The 18953-nt window shown below is 44.8% G+C and overlaps 1 protein-coding gene and 1 long non-coding RNA gene across 9 annotated transcripts in view; both read right to left on the bottom strand.

The window, feature by feature from the left end:
- MSRA (methionine sulfoxide reductase A) overlaps positions 1–18953 on the bottom strand; it is a 368732-nt gene that overhangs the window by 81436 nt on the left and 268343 nt on the right. The window contains exon 8 of one of the 5 annotated variants that reach the window (XM_017883693.1): positions 6181–6289. The exons of the other annotated variants lie outside the window; for them this stretch is intronic. Within the exon in view, the coding sequence (XP_017739182.1) occupies positions 6182–6289 (108 nt within the window). The 3' untranslated portion in view covers position 6181. The remainder of the gene's footprint in view (positions 1–6180; positions 6290–18953) is intronic. 5 annotated transcript variants of the gene reach the window in all.
- Positions 9030–11469, bottom strand: LOC108536698 (uncharacterized). 4 transcript variants are annotated; one of them, XR_001887591.1, is made up of 4 exons: positions 10828–11469; positions 10585–10670; positions 9435–9566; positions 9030–9132 (listed from the first exon to the last, which is right to left on the bottom strand). It is a non-coding gene; the product is annotated as an uncharacterized LOC108536698 (long non-coding RNA). The 4 variants fall into 4 exon arrangements; XR_001887593.1 differs by having other exon boundaries at positions 9030–9135; XR_001887592.1 differs by having other exon boundaries at positions 9030–9188.

Below are 18953 nucleotides of genomic sequence, written 5' to 3' on the forward strand. Positions count from 1 at the left end.
AAGATACAAATGGACACGAGTCTGATTATATAAAAACAGAACCTTGGCCCACAACCTGCAGCAACCAGCCCAGGAAGCCAACCTACTGTTTATAGTCACTAGTTCAGGAAGCCAAACAACAACCCCTTTAGCAATCAGCCCCAAATGACAAGGACTTGATTCATTTCCCTGACAGTTTCCCTAACTTTTGTCCTGGCTTCCAATTCTAGAACCCAAGAAAGTCAAATATGTACCCCTAACCTATTATTACAGGTAGGCTATTGTTAATCTACCTGCAACTTCCCCAGGCCAACAGCCTCCAATCAGGACATACTTGAAGCTTTCCCTCTTTTCCACTCTGGAGCTTTCTCTCTTCTACTTGCCTTTGAGTCTCTGCCGTATGCAAGTGCTAGTGGCTGGCTCTCTGGCTGTAGCAAGCTCTGATTCAAGACCACATTTGGTGGTCTTCGTTTATTTCCCTATCAGCATGTGAGTTATGAAGGCTGGGGTGCAGTGGATGCATGATGGGATGGACAGTCCCCAGAGTGGGGGAGGGTGTTTACACTTAGGAGAATGGGGAGCCAGCAGCCATACTACAGAGGACCTTATAAGCCATGAGGAGGGCTATGAAGTGCATCCTGAGGGCAAAGTCATCCACACAGAGGTGAGAGCTGATTCTGAATCTTCAGTCCCATCACTTCAGGACTAGGTTCAGTGAATAAGCAAAGGAATGGGTGAGAATAAGACTACATTTATTGAGGTCAGGACCCCAAGTCACTCAGTCTTTGCCCACATATAAGAGAAAAGAGGGCCAGGGATGGCCTGGTATCCTTAGGGAACTTTGTAAATTCGGAACACTGTACAGGAGGTCACAGTTGAGCGGCCCTCACATACATGTACACATAAACACAACACGATGAGCCAAGCAAATAAACAAAAACACTAGAAAGGTAGGAAAGGATGGCTGAACTATGATTCTGTATGTAGGTTGTAGGTTTCCAAGTGGTTAGAGTAGGTTGCCAAGTGATTAGACTAAATAAAGTAGGTTGCCAAGTGGTTAGACTAAATAAAGACTTCAGTGAGCTGAAATGCCTCCATTTTGAACACAGGCTGCAACTAAAAGGTAGATTTGACCTTTTGGTCTCCTCCTAGTGCCTTTAGTTTCATGCAAACACATCTTGATTTGCCAAACCTTTTTAGAGTGAGCTTAAAACACCAGAAAAGAAATGGAAACCTGAATAAGGCACGTCTCACAATGTAATTATTTTAAATGTGCAATACGTAATCGAGATGTTTAGCCTGTCATAAGTTTTTGGAAAATATGTTTATTAGAATTCTTCATAATTATTATTTGTAATAATACATCCCATTGGTATAGTCCTCTACCACTTTGAAGATTCTTCCAGTCATATTTGATTTTTACATTGTGTGGGAGATGAAACAGAAGTGTGTGTATGTGTGTGTGTGTATATGTGTTGAAGTCAGGTGGTGATAATGGTGGTCCCTTGGATCACTTGGTCCAAGACTTCTTTATTCATGAGGAATGTGAATCCTATGATCACACACTCAGTTAGAAATAGATGTGACATGGGAAACACCTCAACTCAGGCTGGCCCTCCTTACATGCTTAGTAACCTATTCCCATCTAACCGACACGGAAACTGAGGCTAAGGTGGGAAGACCATTACGCTAACAGCCTCCACAAATCACACCTCCTGGTATCTACACTAAGAGGGACAGTCCCCATCCCCACATTAACTTTGGGCTTGAATATATGACTTGTTTTAACCAAGGAACATCAGTAGAGGAAGCAGAAGCTTGATAAGCACTTGGAATTGGGGCTCCGCATGGCGTCACCATCTCTACAGCCAACCCAGACCCAGGCCAGGCTAACCTGAGGGGGAAAGACCATGGAAAGAGAGAGAGAGGTCCAGACAGCCCGATCATCCCAACTGAGCCCAGCTCCAGGTGACCCACCAACTGAATGCTGTCCCATGACTGAGTCCATGCAAAATCGACAGAACAACGCAGCCAACCCACAGAATCACAAGAGTAATTATTTTTCTCTTAAATCACCATGATTGGGGTAGGCTGTTACGCTGTGATAGATATCTGACACACTGAGGAAGAATAAATATGTCCACTGTAGTCATTCCCAGGCCCAAGAGTGAACCTGAGGTCTTGCACACCACCTCACACAGTAATGGACAATGTGTTAGTGAACTGAACTATCCCTGACATGCAAACCTGAGATTAAGTTCTAGATTCATTCAAACTCACGGTAGTTAGCTCATTCAGATCCTTAATGATCCTTATTTAATGCAACATACTCCTTACCTCAAGGCCATTGGAAATGGCTGGCTTTTTTTTTGATGGAGTCTCACTCTGTCACCCAGGCTGGAGTGACAGTGGCGCAATCTTGGATCGGTGAACCTCCACCTCCCAGGTTCAAGCGATTCTCCTGCCTCAGCCTCCCCAGTAGCTGGGACTACAGGCGCCCACCATCATGCCTAATTTTTGTATTTTTAATAGAGATAGGGTTTCACCATATTGGCCAGGCTGGTCTCAAACTCCTCATCTTGTGATCCACCTGCCTCAGTGGAAATGGATGGCTTTGAACGCCCGATGGTGGAGGGATTCAGCCACCACTGTCCAGACCACCATTAGAGGTGAACAGCTGCTGAGAGATCACTGTACAGATGGGGTGAAGGAAGACCAGAGAATCAAGGCATTTGCCTCAATCACACTGCTGTCAGTACAATCAATCACACTGCTGTCAGTACAATCAATCACACTGCTGTCAGTACAATCACACTGCTGTCAGTACAATCACACTGCTGTCAGTACAATCACACTGCTGTCAGTACAATCACACTGCTGTCAGTACAATCAATCACACTGCTGTCAGTACAATCAATCACACCGCTGTCAGTACAATCACACCGCTGTCAGTACAATCACACCGCTGTCAGTACAATCACACTGCTGTCAGTACAATCACACTGCTGTCAGTACAATCACACTGCTGTTAGTACAAGGGACAACATGAGAATCCAGGTCTTCTCAGCTCAAAGCCAGCATCTTTTGGGTGATACGTGCAACCTCCTCAGCAAGAGGGAGAAGCTCCAGTCCTGTGGCTTAGAGATATGGACCATATGTCATTCTAGGCAAGATGATGCTATCTGGGACTATAGAATGTTCTATCTTCAAAGTGATCTTTGGGTAAACAAGAGCCACAAGTGGTAACTCCCAGAGAGACACTCAGCAAGACTGAGGATGAATCAATTGATTCATTCATTATTGATACCCACATATGTCTGCACAGGATCTGAGGTAGCAGAGCCCACAGAGGGCAAATTATTTTATTTGGTTGGGTAGATAAAACTAGTTGTTTATAAGAGATTATTTTAAAATCTCTGTCCTTTGTTATTTTTTGGTTTTGTTGCTGTTTGCATATGAAGTCTTCAAATTTATGTATGATGTTTTAATATTAAATTTTTTTCAGCAGAAATCTATTGACTTGTGTGTGCAGGTCACTAGGGACCCCCAACCCTTTACAAATGTGAAGTGCTATGTTTACATTTGTTGAATGAGGAGAACTGGGTTACCTACCCTCAACTAAGCTCTCCCACGAACTGATGTAGGAGACAATTAAAGAGTGGTTTGGGAACGCAGTTTGCAAATGGATGCTGCTACAGAAGCAGACACTCCACTTTGCGGGGAAAACAAGAAAAAGAAAACCATATGCCAGAAACAAATTCTAATCATCATACATCATGCTGCAGGTTATTCAACTGCAATAACACTATTCACTGCTTCATTATGAGGTTTCATTCCACCTTGAAAACACTGATCACTCCTGCATGACATACAGCATGGATTGTTGGGTCTGACATGTAAACTAATTACATCCGATCTTAGCTCTGCCTTCAGTCTGTTGGGAAGGCAGATAGAGACGATGTTCTCACCACGGATCCTGGAATCCCTTTCCCCTGTGATGCTGCTGAGCAAGCCTGAAGGTTGTTGGGAAAAGGAACAACTGAGACCAAGAGATGAAGAAAAGCTGGTCATGATTTCTAGAAGTAGTGACTACTACAAAATTACAAATGTATCCCTCTAAGAATTAGTTGTAAAGCTAAAATGTGTGTGTATGTGTGTGTATAATGCTTATGCGAGATGCCAGTTCCTTTCCACACATTATCTCATTTAATTTTCCCAGCAAGCCTATGAAGCAGCTATTTTTTATTATCCACATTTTATGTACGAGAAAGTTCAGGCCAGAGAAGTTGAGACACTTGCCCAGAGTCACACAGTGGCAGGGCTGGGATTGGAACCAAGTTGTCTTTCACCAGAGCCCGGTCCCTAAGTCACTCAATTGGGATGCAGGGGCAAGTCCAGTGGGCAGAAGCTCTGGGTTATTAACTGGGCTTGGCACCCACGCTGTGTGAGCTTGGGAGCATTGCTTTACCTCTTTGGGGCTCAGGTTCCTTGTTTGTAAGGCCAGGGAACTGGGCTGGGCTCGGACGCCTTCCCTAAGACCCTGCCCCAGCTGTGCTGCTCAGTGATAACAATGGCCTCAGCTTTGACTTCTGTGCTTCTCTGTGAGGCAGACGAACAGGGTGGGGTAACCTGCGCAATCAAGATCAGCAGGTCTCTATGGCTCAGAGGCCCCGGGGATCTCCAGAATCTTTTCCAGGATCCACAAGGTCAAAATTATTCTTATCGTCATGCTAAGATGTATTTCCCTGTTCACTCTTATTCTCTCATGAGTGCAGGTAACGTTTTCTGGAAGCTACACGGAGTGTGATGACATCATCACTCTGAAGGATGAAGGAATGAATGTGTGCTTGGGTTTTTTTAATTTCTCAGTTTTAATTTTTAATCTGGTAAATATCCAACAAAAGTTTGTTGGGGTCCTTATAATTTTTGAGTGCAAAGAGGTCCTGAGGCCAAAAAGTCTGAGAACTGCTGCTCAAGGCCATGCCTGCGAGACCCATGGAAACAAAAGAGCTGAAAAATCTCAATACACTGGAGAACAGAACTTAAGAATGAAAAGTGTTGCTTTTGCACAGCTGATTACTAATCAGACATTTTTAACTCCTTGAACCCAGCTGACACACACAGCTTAGATGGCAGTGGAAAAACGCTCCTAGATAAGGACCTCACTGTTAAGCTTCCCCAAAGCCCCTAACCTTGGGCTGGAAGCCCATCACCCAAGAGGCATAGCTTATGTCACGTGAGGAAATGTATTGATGGAAAACAGAGTTCTAAATGTATCTTAGCTGGCACTGTCCTGGGCCATGCCTTCCTCATCAACAGCTGACTGTTTAATGTTCACATCCCTTGGGCAAGTCATCTGCCCATTCATGCCCATTGCAGATAGAGCGGCAGATAGAACACTGCAAGTCGGGAGCTTGGCACATGTCATCTTACACACGTCACACCATCAACCTCTGAGGTTCATATGATTAGATCCACTTTATAGATTAGGAAACAGACTGAGAGGTTAAGTTACTTATCCAGGCTCAAACAGGTACCGAAGTCTGTCTGATGCCCAACACTAAGTACTAGTCTACTACCTTGAGATGTCCAAGCCCAGCTCTGTATGAAAATCACTTAGATTGAGTTGATATGGTTTAAATATATGTCCCTGCCCAAATCTCATGTTGAAATGTAATCTCCAGTCCAGGAGGTGGGGCCTAGTGGAAGGTGTTTGGATCATGAAGGCAGATCCTTCATGAATGGCTTGGGCCATTCTTTGGTGATAAGTTGGCTTTCACCCTGAGTGCACAGGAGATCTGGTTTTTCAAAATGTACGGCACCTTCCCCCAGCTCTCTCTCCCTTGCTCCTGCTTTCACCATGTGATGTGCCTGTTCCCCCTTCACCTTCCTCCATGATCAGAAGCTTCCTGAGGTCTACCAAGAAGCTGAGCAGATGCCAGCACCCTGCTTCCTGTAAAGCCTGCAGGATCATGAGCCAATTAAACCTCTTTTCTTTATAAATTACTCAGTCTCAGGTATTTATGGCAATGCAAGAACTGCCTAATACAGGAGTTTTAAACAGTTCACATTTCCTGGCCGCACCCCTAAGGACCCTAATTCAGTAGGTCCGGGTGGGGCTCTAGAATCCACAGAGCCCTACAAATAGACGACCTCTTGCTTAGCATCTAAATTAAGGATCTGATCAGTTGGAAATCTTACTTCATGTTGGAGGCTGTTTCCGCATCAACGTGTTTGTTGTCTTTCTTATCAGGGCCATCTTTTTTCTCAAAGAAATAGCATTTTGATTCCCACATAAGAATTGTTCTTTCTGTGAAGACAAGTAGGGACCAAGTGAACAGAGAAACTGATGCGAGACGCTCTTTGCTGATGCCTTTGCAGGTTTTAATTCTGTATATAGGTTGCTTCCACATCCCCTCCCTTGAATATGGAGGTACTTGGTAAATACCTTTTGAATTGAATCAAAACATGCCATTCTCACCACTTTATAAAGTGGGTATAATCACTTCCAATCTGGCAGGACACAGTGGCTCATGCCTGTAATCCCAGCACTTTGGGAGGCTGAGGCAGGCGGATCACTTGAAGCCAGGAGTTCAAAACAATCCCGGCCAACATGGCGAACCCCTCTCTCTACCAAAAAATACAAAAATTAGCTGGGTGTGGTGGCACATGCCTGTAATCCCAGCTACTCGGGAGGCTGAGGGACGAAAATCACTTGAACCTGGGAGGCGGAGGCTGCAGTGAGCCAAGATCACGCCACTGCACTCCAGCCTGGGTGACAGAGTGAAACTTTGTCTCAGACAGATAGATAGTAATTCCTAATCTGATGGCTCATAGGCTTGTCACTGTACGTAGAATTGGGACACACATTTTTTTGTTTTTTTTTTTTTGATTGTCAAAATCTAGCTCAACACCCTGGTGGTATTAATCCATAAAAGTATGGACACCTGGGGTCAGTTTGGGAGATCTGAGAATGGCACCAAGCTCTGCTGGGAATGGGCAGCAGTGGCACTGTGGTCTCCGAGCTCTGCTGGGAATGGGCGGCTCTGGCTCTCAAGTGGCTGCCTCTTCCCCTTTGCTGTCTCTTTCCCAGGCTGTGACAGCATTATTGGCCACCCATATTCTCACGTGGGCCCACACGGGCCACGAAATGGCAGTGCTGATAGCTCTATCATCGCAGACACGCACAAGCCAGCCAGGGCAGCTGACTTGGGGATCGATGAAGATTTTAAGAAGATGGAGAACAGAGGCCTGGGTGGGATAGGGCCTGAGAACAGCCTAGAAGGGCAGACTATAGGGTCCCTATGATCCCTCTGGTTAGTCGTCAGACAGCCTGTATTGAAAACGTCTTGGTTTACAGGGGATAAAACAAACACAAAAATCCTGACCATGAAGAACAGGACAGACACTGAACTCATTGTTCTTGTGTTGTACATGCTGACATCTAAATAGACCCAATTCAAAAGTAGGCAATGTGGACCTGAATCATAAGTTTTGTAAACTCATGAAACAAAGTCCAGTCTAATTTCAAAAATGAGTTGCCTTCTGAAGAAGTTATTTAGCCAGAAAAGTTACAGAAAGGGCCTGTCTCCATGCTCAAATAAAGAGATGGTAACGGAAGAGTTTTACAAACTGCAGCTCTAACACCACCACTCGGTGGGTGTCCCGGACTTAACAGTTTTCATTCCAAAGCCAAGGGGCTGGGAAAGGCAGGGGCCAGAGAGAAGATCAATGAAAATTTTCATCGGTCAGCCACTCTCAACTTATCTCTGCAATCAAGATATCTCAGTTCATAAGAATAAGGGAACAAACCCAGTGAATTAAAAAATGGAAAAGAATAAAATGCCAGATATTTTATCAGTTAGAAAATGCAGTTTGGCAAGGACTGGAAACTTGCCTGGCACTTGCACCCCACAACCCAATTCTGCCAAAACCTTACTTACATTTGTAGAGCATTTTCTGGATTATAATCTTTGCCTGCACATCAGCTCCCTAGCGCCTCACAAAAACCCCCAAAGACAGTGATCAGGGCAAGGGTTGCTAGCTCGATTTAGCAGGTCAGGAAATTATTTGTTCAAAGTTGTACGAATCACCAAAGCACCACAAAAGTCCATTAAAAGGGCTTTCAGTACACAGGTGGCACTTCTTGGAGAATTTCTCTGTGACTTCACAGCATTTTCTCAATCCTAAAACAGTTTTTCTATACAATTCTTCTTTAAATTTCTTCTTATTATTTTTGATTGACAAATCATAACTGTATACCTTTATGGGGCGCAATGTGATGTTTTAATATATGAATACAATGTAGAATAATCAAATCAAGCCAGTTAGCATATCCATCCCCTCACTTACCTGTCGTTTTTTATGTTGAGACATGTTAAATGCGCTCTTAGTTATTCTGAAATATACACTACATTATTGACTACAGTCACCCTGCTGTGCAATAGATCTCAAACCCTATTCCTCCTGTGGATCTGAAACTGCATCCTTTGACCAACAACTCCTCCTCCCTTCCCCACTCCACCCTGGCCTCTGGCCTTTCTATTCCCTGCTTTAGGATTTCAACTTCTTCAGATTCCACATATAAGTGAGATCACGCGGTATTTGTCTTTCTGTGCGTGCCTTATTTCACTCAACACGAAGAACACAATGATTCTAGAGCACCTTTCGCTTTCTGCTAGTATTGCTTTCTCGGGGCCCACTTTTCTAGGTTCCTCTTGCACACAGGTGTGCATACAGTGGTTCACAGTTTTCTTTCCTACTCCTGCCTAATTCCTCACACGTCCTATTTGCCTTTTTCTCCCACTTAAGGATATTTTTTTCTTCGGCTGCTCTTTGATCATCCCTTAGGTTCATTTCTCGTATCTTCTATCAACTCCCCTAACCCCTGCTTTCCTGGGCCACCCAGTTTACCTCCCTACTTCCAAGTCTTACGAGTCTTGCATCAGAAACACGAAGCCCTGCTGTCATAACAAAGAATGTGTGCATTTGTGAAGACCACTTTACAAACTAATTTAGCAGAAAGAAGGCATCTTGCTGCATACTAATAATGCTTTAATAACGTTTTCTTGAAGATGGCTGCACCCAGGTGAGTTGAGCAGAGGAGGTTGCAGTGAGCCCCGGCATGGCTGAGGAAGACCAGGGATGCACTGGCTGCTGAGAGAGGGGGAGTATAAGGTTCAAGAGGAAAAACCATTCACTGGATGACCCTATCAAGGAAAGTGCAACAATATTCAATATCAGAACCAGAAAAATTAACCAACTTCCAGAGGCAGAGAGGAATCTGCTTGAACATGGATCGATGTATATCAGACTTAATGCTGCTCTCTGTAGCCTAGTAGCACACAGTCTTTTTGGATACCTCTTAAAAGTGACATAGACTTACAGAGCTGCTGGCCTAGCAATGTGATCCCATTTGACTGTGCACACACCTCACGAGGGGTTTGTGAGTTTACCTTTGCAGGCAGGTGATGTGAATTGCGAAACCTGTACCATTTACAAGTCTTGGATTAGCTGGTCTTATCTTTACCATTGTTTTCTGGGCTACACTGGTGAATAGCAGCCTTGCAGACAGGTAGGACTCAGCCCTGCTACCAGAGAAAGGAAACAATGCACTGGATTAGAATTTCTACTCCTGTCTTTGTAAAGATGTTAATTCCCATTTTGCTCCAGACTGTGTTTGCAACAAACGTTGGATCTAGACAATTAACTGCTTATAAAGGTTGTTCAATTGCCTAAATCTGGCCTAGAAATCCACTGATTTCAAGCAAATGTGTATACACACAAACAATGGTAAAAAAAATAACCTCTCTCTAATGTATGAATAAATACAGACTTGTAATTTATCACGTAAGTTACAACTCTGGGATCAACATCAAAAGGCTACACAGTGCAACAAAAAGCTGAATCCCAGTAAGGGCTACTCATGTAAACAAGAGCATAATTTCACTGGTTTGCCCAATACTGTCTCTTTTCCTCACTTATTCCACTCTACATCAGACACTGAGGTTGGTCTGTAACACGAGGGAAAAATAACCATACAGCAATTTTCACTGATGACTTTGTAAAGAAGCCAAACACAAATGAAAATGAAAAAAAAAAAAAAGATTAAAAATTTTTTTCTATCACAAGTGCTCGGGTGTTAGGCTCTGTGGATTCCTGAAACCACACAGCACCCCTTGTGTGAATATGTGTAAAAATCATATATTAGTGTTTAAGTCAACCAAGTGTCTCTGGCATAATAATATCCCTCAAATCAGGTCCTTTTTTTTTCTCACACTATTTTTCTTTCCTACTAAATCTTGCTATTTTACTAAAAGATTTTGTGTTTGCAAATGTGTTTCTGCCACCAGAAGGAACCACAAAAGTTCCTCAACCATTAGCCCCTGATCTTGAGAAATTAAACACTGGTGACACATTCTTTTAATGTAATATTGGCAAGATAAGGAATGAGGAGAAAGGAAGGAGTGACCTTCCTCCTAGAGCCCATTCCCTATCTATAAATCTGTGAGGGTGTGACATGTCCAGAGGGAATCTACCTGGCCCAGTGACAGAATGGAATGAGCAGGCACAGAGCTTGGAGGCAGGGAGTGGGAGGGTGCATACCAGGCTCCCCCATGTAGTATCATGTGGTCTCAAGTTACCAGTTGCTTCTCCTGGAGAGGGATTAGAGTGACAGCCTCACAAGCTCCCTATGAGAAGCAGATGAGAGAATGTTTGTGAAAGTTCTTTCTGCACTCCCAAGTCTGCTGACTGGTCCTATGCTGGGGGAGGCAGGTGACCATCCATAGCCAAATCCCAGTGGGTGCCCTAGCTCTGGGGATTGGAGGCTGTGGCTGGCTCTCTTACTCATCAGCAGGGAACCCAAGTCCTCAGCCGAAGAGAGCCCGAGGCAGGTAGCTGCAGTTCCCCGCCAAGACTTCTCCACACCTGTTTGGCCAGGTGCAAGATCAGGTGCTGGGGTCATCAGTTCACTAGGCCATGGGGTCAGGACAAGAGTCACCCGCAGCTCTGAGGCCAGATGGTGATTCCAACAGCCTCCCGAGTTCAGCAGTGAACCCAGCAAGAGGAAGATGATTTTTCAAAGCAATCAGGCTCCGGTGTAGACGTCACAATGGAGTGCTGTCCTCGCGGCTTTGGAGCCACGGGGCATGGCCAAGGTAAATGGAATCTGACAACTAAACTCAGGCTCAGGCCTCACATGCAGTGTCTGTGAGTAGAAAGGGTCAAAAGGCCGGATTTCAAATCCAAACACTACAAAGAAAACAGAGCTGGGAGGTGTTCAGGGTGAAGGAAAAGGTGGCTCACTTTCTTTTTTGAGCCTTGCTTTTGTCCTTCACCTGCTTCCCACTCCAGAGAGAAGCTGATGACATTGACCCTGACCGTTTCTGGGCAGCTGGGTGGGGCGCGCAGTGCGGGGGGGTGGTCCCTGCGCCCCGGCCCGCCCTGCACCGCACCATGCCCAGGCCTCTGCCTGCACGGGGACGGGGCGCAGGGCACTAGACCTAGGACACTGGGGCCTTTTCTTCCTCCTCGCTTGCAGCCAATGGGCGGGCTCGCCGCGCCGGCTGCCATGGCAACGGGAAGATGGCTCGGCGGGCCTGGAACATGCCATCATGGGTGGCTGAGCTGGGGGCGGGCCGGGGGCGGCGAGGCACGGGGGAGGGCGCCGCGCTAGAGTTAAATGGTCCCACCAGTAGGGAGTAAGGCACATTTTGAAGTAAGTGCAAAGCGGGACCATCTATTTTCTTTCTTTTTCCTGCCCTTTAAGCGCTAAATACACATGCACAAACACAAATGGCCTTTCATCTCCGCTCCTGAGGTGCTCCCGGTTCTCTGGCTTTCGTGGCAAACATGAAAGCTCTGATCTCTGGAAGCCTTAAATGAACATTGCCTCCGTGGCGGAAATGCAAGCGGGCGTCCCGCGGCCGTGCAGGAGCAGGCCGGGGAGCTCGGGACCACGCGGGGCTGCGACACAATCGACCGGAATTTGAAAGGCAAACGCACTGCCCCTGTAGGAAACGGCAAACCCCGCTTCACTCTTGGCGCCGCAGAAATCAAAGGGCCCCTGCGCCCCCTCCTCCTCCTGGTAGTTTCTCTGATCCTATCACTCTGGAGCCGCTTTATAGAGGCTGAACCAGGGCCAGGCTTATCCATCTACCTGCCAGAACAACAAAGGCCCTTTTGTTGTCTTTAAAATAGACCCTACCCCAGCGGAAATGCTGTGTTTAAAATGTTTCTGCTGCCATCCCTTTCTCTTCCATGGAAATTAACGAGTGTGTGTGTGTATACACACACACACACACACACACACACCCCTATATGTTAGTTGGTAAGATAAGAGGTGATATTAACGCAGGCAAGAAGGCAGACAGTAGGCGCTGGGGCCTTTTTTCTTCCCTGCTTGCACCCAATGGACGGGAACTTAATGCTGTTGCTGTTACCAGACCACACGAATGGCGGGTAGGGGGAGAAAAACATACAGGCCCTGTCCTAATCTGATAGGTGAAATTCTTTACATGTGTTGGAGAATGGGAAAATGCTGCTTCCAAGTATTTTGCACTTGGGTTTAATTCACCTGACATTCACAGAGTGCCTACCTTGTGTGAAGTGCTCATGGAATGTTGCCAGAGATGCAAAGCAAGGGAGGGTCCCACTCAGCATCGGAGGGAGACGAAACGTGTAAACTCTCATAAGGGTCAGAGGAATCGAGCTGCAAGCCAAGCATGATGCGAACATGGAGGGGGGCGGGCTCTGAGAAGTGTCCTGGGGGGTGGAGAGCTGAAAAAGAAGAATCTGGCATTGCCCAGGCCCCTGTTCTGTGACAGACACTTTACATATACACCATATCATCCTTATAACTGCCTAAGAAGTAGCCACTATTATCCTGTTTAACAAATAAGAAAACCCAGGCTTAGAGAGGTCAACAACCCAAGGTCATACACAAAGCAAGTACAAAGCCACTGCTGCCCAAGTCATGGGAGACCTCCCTGTGGTTTTTCTCCGTCCAAAGACTTGCAGAAGAGGCATCCCTGCAAGGAAGGCAGCTGTGTGTTTAGGTACCACTTCCTGCTCTTCACCTCAGCCATCACCTTCATGAAATTGCGGGCTTCAAACATTTACTGCAGTTTTCTTAATATATATTATAAACACATAATTGAGATTTAAAAGATTCATCTGGATACACCATAAAATCATCTTGCATTCCACAAGGCGTCCGGACATCACATACGGGGGCCACTAAATATTCCCCTGTTCCCACTGAAAGATGAGTAAGAGTGTGGCCCGTGGAGAAATCTGAATTCATTCATTCAAACGTCACCCTAGGTTGGCCAGGATTATTTTGTGTCTATACTTCTACCGTATTTCTACTAAAATGAAAACGTCTCCTTGGTCCTTACAAGAATGCTTTCTTCCATCATCAACCTGGGCAGTAGGTAGGATCCCTAGGCTGCTTCTGATGCACTTGGATGGAACTCAGTGCAGGTGAATAAAAGACTGATGCCGGCATCTGTACGGCTCCACCCAGGGACTCACATCCCACCACTGCAGCAAAGGCCTACAGCCAGCAGAGGGCAGTCATACAAACCAGATTTTCCATTTGGCCCGAATGTGGATGCACACAGTTTAATATGTAAAGCCCATTATTACAAGCTTTTCCTTTCCCCACCCCCTATTAATGAACAAATGCCCAAGGGTAATACAGAGATTTCTAAATACAGTGCAAGAAAGGGCAATCTGTACTCATACACAGGGAGTCTAGCACACAGTAATAAGTGGAAATGAAAATAATCACCCACATTCAACTAAACCATTACGCCTAAGATCTAGCTGTCTACATGGCTGTATACACAGAAATATGCGTGCCTGCCTCCCAGAAATGGGCACTTTTAAAATATTTATTTCACAAGTTCTTATTTAGAGTTCATAATAACACCCGTAATTTTAACCTCAAAGCTACAGAAAGGGACTAAGAGGAATTTTATCTGTATTGATAGGCATATAGTGGGGAGGGGAATTTTCTTTTGACTAAGGTAAGTCAATGAATTATTCAGGGTTTTTCCAAGGGCATTTTAAATCATAACTTCATGCTTTAAACAACAGCACAAATAAAACAAATTTTTAAAGACGAAGAAGAACTATGTAATCCCCAAACCATAAAATATCAACTGACATTTACCCATGTCTATTCAGGGTCTTCCCATGCAAATAAATGATTTTTCAGTGTTGGTGAAAACAAGAATCTTTTGGTACTCAGATGGGTTTTAAACATTGCAGCATAGAGAATACAATAGACCGAGAAGGGATGCTTCTAGCATGCAACTTACCCATTTCCCTGGGAACAAAGACAGTGATAACCATGACATTTTCTCAATTCGTGAGAAAAAGGAAGATTCGCTGATCCTATATTGTAACTATGGTTGGAAATTTGAGGACCTCTGGAAAGGCAGGATGAAGTCACTGTTGACAGCCTTACCTCTGCAGTCACCCATTAAACCCTGATACAGTCAGCCCTCCGTATCCTTGCATTCTGTGTCCATGGATTCATCCAACCACAGATCAAAATTACAAAATATATCAATAAAAAAACAACAATACAAATTTTAAGAATACAGCATAACTTTTTATATATTAATAGCATTTGCATTGTATTAGGTATAAGTAATCTAGAGATTATTTAAAGTACATGAGAGGTTGTGCATAGGTTATATGTAAATGTCATTTTATATAAGGGATTAAGCATCATCGGATTTTGTATCTGCAGGGGGTCCTGGAAGCAATCCCCGTTGGATACCAAAGGATGACTGTATTCATAAAATGCTTGACAGATTGGCATGTATCTCCACACAGCATGGGCGAAAGCTTATGGAATTCAGAGTCAAATGACTCTAGCTCTCTACATTTACTATGGGGGTCATGTTGGAAATGTGAATGAACACCTCTGAGCTTCAGTTTCCTCATAGGCAAGTCAGAGAACAGATCCTGCCCTAGCCTGTGTGTGACTGTGAAGTTTACCCAGCAAAATACAGGAGAAAGCAATGAAAAACTGTATAACATTCCACTGTTCTTATTTTCTCCATTTTACAAAAGAAGAAGTAGGGCCACAGAGCTCTGTCCAAGGCCACGGTCACTAGAGGCAGAGCCAGGGCTCGTCAGGTGTTCTCCTCCAAGCCAGTGCCTCTTCCCACCCCTCCATGGAATATAGCACACAAAACAGGGCTTGCTTGTCAGCTTGGGATGCTGTAACAAAATAGCACAGACTAGGTGGCTTCAATAACGGGCTTCTATTTCTTACGGTTCTGGGGGCTGGGAAATCCAAGATCAAGGTGCTGGCAAGGTAGTTTTATTCCAAGACCTCTTCTCATGGCTTACGGGTAGTTCTATTTGTGCTCACGTGACTTCTGTGTGCGGTAAGAAACACAGCGAGAGAGTACTCGAGAGCCTGCTCCCTGGTGTCTCTTTATATAAGGACAGTCGTCCCATCATGGGAGCTCCAGTTCAGGACCTCATCTAACCCTGATCACCTCCCAAAGGTCCCATGTCCAAACACCATCACATTGGGGGATAAAGGCTTCAACATAGGAATTTGGGGGGACACAGATATTCAGTCCATAACAAGGGGCAACAAAATGGTCTTCTTTATATGCTACATCACTTCAGTTCAGGTCAACAGATATTTGTTGACAATCACTAGGTGCCAAGCACAGCACCAGGCACTGGGGACACACAGCTGAATGGAAGCCCCCTACAAGTTTCCTTAATGCAGAAAATGGGAGAAGAGTGCCTAGGAAATTCTCCGTAGAAAAGAGAGTTTGTCACATGTGAGCTTCTGTGACTGTATGTGGGATGGTTTATTACCACAAACTTCAGAAGACCTTGCCTCAGACAGCTTTGTTTAAAGCAACTGTAATGCAAGCCTGGCAATGAATCTGTATATAATTAATATTTGATAAGGTAATTAATTTACTGAGGAACATGGGGGGAGAATAAGGAGAAAAAGGCATTGTCAGCCTATGGATGTTGAAAAGAAAACACAAAGGATCTATATGTACCTCCTGCTGGGGAATTATCAGGTTCAGTTACATTATGATGGTTATAGCATGGCTAAATATTCATTGAGTATATTTAATTTCTCTCATTTGGGTTGGTATAATTAAAACTATTTTCTGGATCATAAAACTGAAGGGGCTCAGCTTCAATAATGTATATTGGGTCACTACTGCATGCCAGCTTGTGTGTGTGTATATCACATTTAATTCTTATAATGAACCTATTGGGAAATTTTGTTATCCACACTTAGATCATTTAAAAATTGGTATCAAAGAAATTAAGTCAGGGCTCAAAGAGAGTAAGTGACTAAGGAAGTGCTAGACCACTCTTGCAAAACATTCAAATGCATTTTGATCACACACACACACACACACACATAGTTTTTTCTTCTCCCAAATATCCTTCTAACTCTTAGGATTTATTTTTTTCTATTGTTATTTTTGATATGCCACTTTATTTTAGAAGTAGTACAGCAGTAAAGTTGGGTGTTTTTTAAAGTAGAGATGTATGAAAGGGGATAAACTTTTGCAAATTTTCACCTCTCTTCAAAAGTAGATAAAGACGCCCCAAGAGAGGAAATCAAATCCCATCCTCGCTGGAAAACTTGAGTGTGTTCTGGAGTTCAGGGAAGCCAGATGGGCTCCCACCTACTGAACAAGGCCCACTTCTCTTAAGCAGCCCGGGGAAGAACCCCTAATTTCAGTCTCCCCTTTTGGGGTGGACACATGACACTGACAGGTTGGAGACCAGTTTATGGGGCCTGTGGTCATCTGAAAAATGGTCTCCCCCAAAATGTCCATGTTCCAATCCCCTAAAACCTGTGAGTGTTATTTTATATGGCAGAGATTTCACAGATGTGATTAAATAAGGATCTTGAGATGGGGGATTATTCTGGATTATTTGGGTGGACCCTAAATGCAACTGTAAGTGTCCCTATGAGAGAGATGCAGGACGAGGTCGGATGCACAGAAGAGGATGAAGCAGGTAGCCACACAGGCAGAGATTTCAGTGATGCAGCCACAGGCCATGGATGGTGGCACCACCAGAAGCTGGAATATGCAGGCAGGGATCCTTCCCTGGAGGCCGGGGGAGCAGAGCCCAGCTGGTACCCTTATTTGGGTCCAGGGAAACTGACTTTGGGCTTCTGCCCTCTAGAACCATGAGAGAATAAATCCTTGTTGCTTTAAGCCATTCGGTTTGTGGTCATTTGTCATATAGGATATTAAAACGGGGACAAAAAGTCAGAGATTTGTCAAAGTAGTGAGAGGAAGGCAGTTGCATGTACCACCCACTGGCATCATCCTCCCAAATACTGTTGTATGATCATAATAGCAACTTTGGCATCAAGAGAGTTTGCAGGATAGGCTTCAGGGTCAAGAACATGATGGTTAATCCTTCCTCTTAATATACAGCATAGCCTCAACCAGGCAGCAAGTCCACAGCCTCTGAATTTGGTCTGTGTGTGGCAATAGTGAGTCCATGCAGGGATCAACTTTGAAATACAAAGAAATATAAAACCATTCTTTCATGATGTTCACTGCACAACAGTAAGATTTCCTGAGTCCCTGTGGTTCTCATCCTGAGTCCCCAGTTCTCTAAGAAATTCTTGAGACTTATTCAAAGGTTCTGAACTTTAAGAATTATTGGTTACACCTTAGATATACTGTGATAATTAGGCTCTCTGATGAGAAGTTACAGATGTCTCATGGGAAGACGGCAACATGACTTTGAAGGACCTGGGAGACCGTGCGAAGGAGTTCAGATTTCATTCCGAATACAGTAGGGATGCCATGGAAGACGCTGACACAGGGAAGGGAAATGGCCTGAGTAACACTGAGGAAGATCACTCTGCTGCCTGTGTGGGTGGTTGTAATCATGGAGAGGTAAGAAGTTCAGTGGTCCAGGAACAGATAATGGTGGCTTAAATCATGAGAGTGAACATGAGAGAAAAGGGAAGAAGCAGACACAGTGGGGATGTCTTTTGGAGGTAGAATCTGTTCATCTGATTCACTGGAGGGAAAAGGCGAGGGAAAGGAATGAGGCAGGGGTGACTTCTGAGCATCTTGCTTAGTTAGGCAAGTTAAATGATGACCCGATGGGGAAGATGGTCAATGAGTGGGGAGGGAGGAGGAAGCCATGGGGCTTGTTTACAGTGGATGGCAAGAATCAAACCTTCATTTTAGGAAATATTACGTTGACAAATAAGTGGAGATAACAAGTAGACAGTTTGCTATGGGGATCTGGAGTCCAGAGGGTAGTTTTAGACCCTAAATTTGAGTGTCATTAACACTCAGAGCATCAGTGATACTGAAAAAAAAAAAAAACAAAAACCCAACAACCAACCATAGAGATGGTATTCAAACTCTGCTAAAGAAAAGCAGCAATGACTGCATTGGTAGCACAGGTGAGTAGGTTTTTTTGTTGTTCTTGTTGTTACTGTTGAGATGGAGTCTCGCCCAGGCTGGAGTGAGTGGCGCAATCTCAGCTCACTGCAAGCTCTGCCTCCCGGGTTCATGCCATTCTCCTGCCTCAGCCTCCCGAGTAGCTGGGACTACAGGCGCCGCCACCTCGCCCGGCTAATTTTGTATTTTAGTAGAGACGGGGTTTCACCATGTTAGCCAGGATGGTCTTGATCTCCTGACCTTGTGATCCGCCCGCCTTGGCCTCCCAAAGTGCTGGGATTACAGGCATGAGCCACCGCCCCCCGGCCAAGTAGGTTATTTGACAATGACACTGTCTTCCTCCCCGCAACAAAACACACACACCAGTGAAACCACAATTTGTCAGGGCTTAACTGAAGAGCACAGGGAGTCACCAAATATCTGGCTGCAATCTAAGTGGGAAGAAAATTAAATAATCAAAACTAAACCTTTATTCTAAAAAACGCTAGCTGGGGCCGGGCGTGGTGGCTCAAGCTCGTAATC

Source organism: Rhinopithecus bieti, unplaced genomic scaffold (assembly GCF_001698545.2).
Source record: "Rhinopithecus bieti isolate Rb0 unplaced genomic scaffold, ASM169854v2 scaffold_13857, whole genome shotgun sequence".
Lineage (NCBI taxonomy): Eukaryota > Metazoa > Chordata > Mammalia > Primates > Cercopithecidae > Rhinopithecus > Rhinopithecus bieti.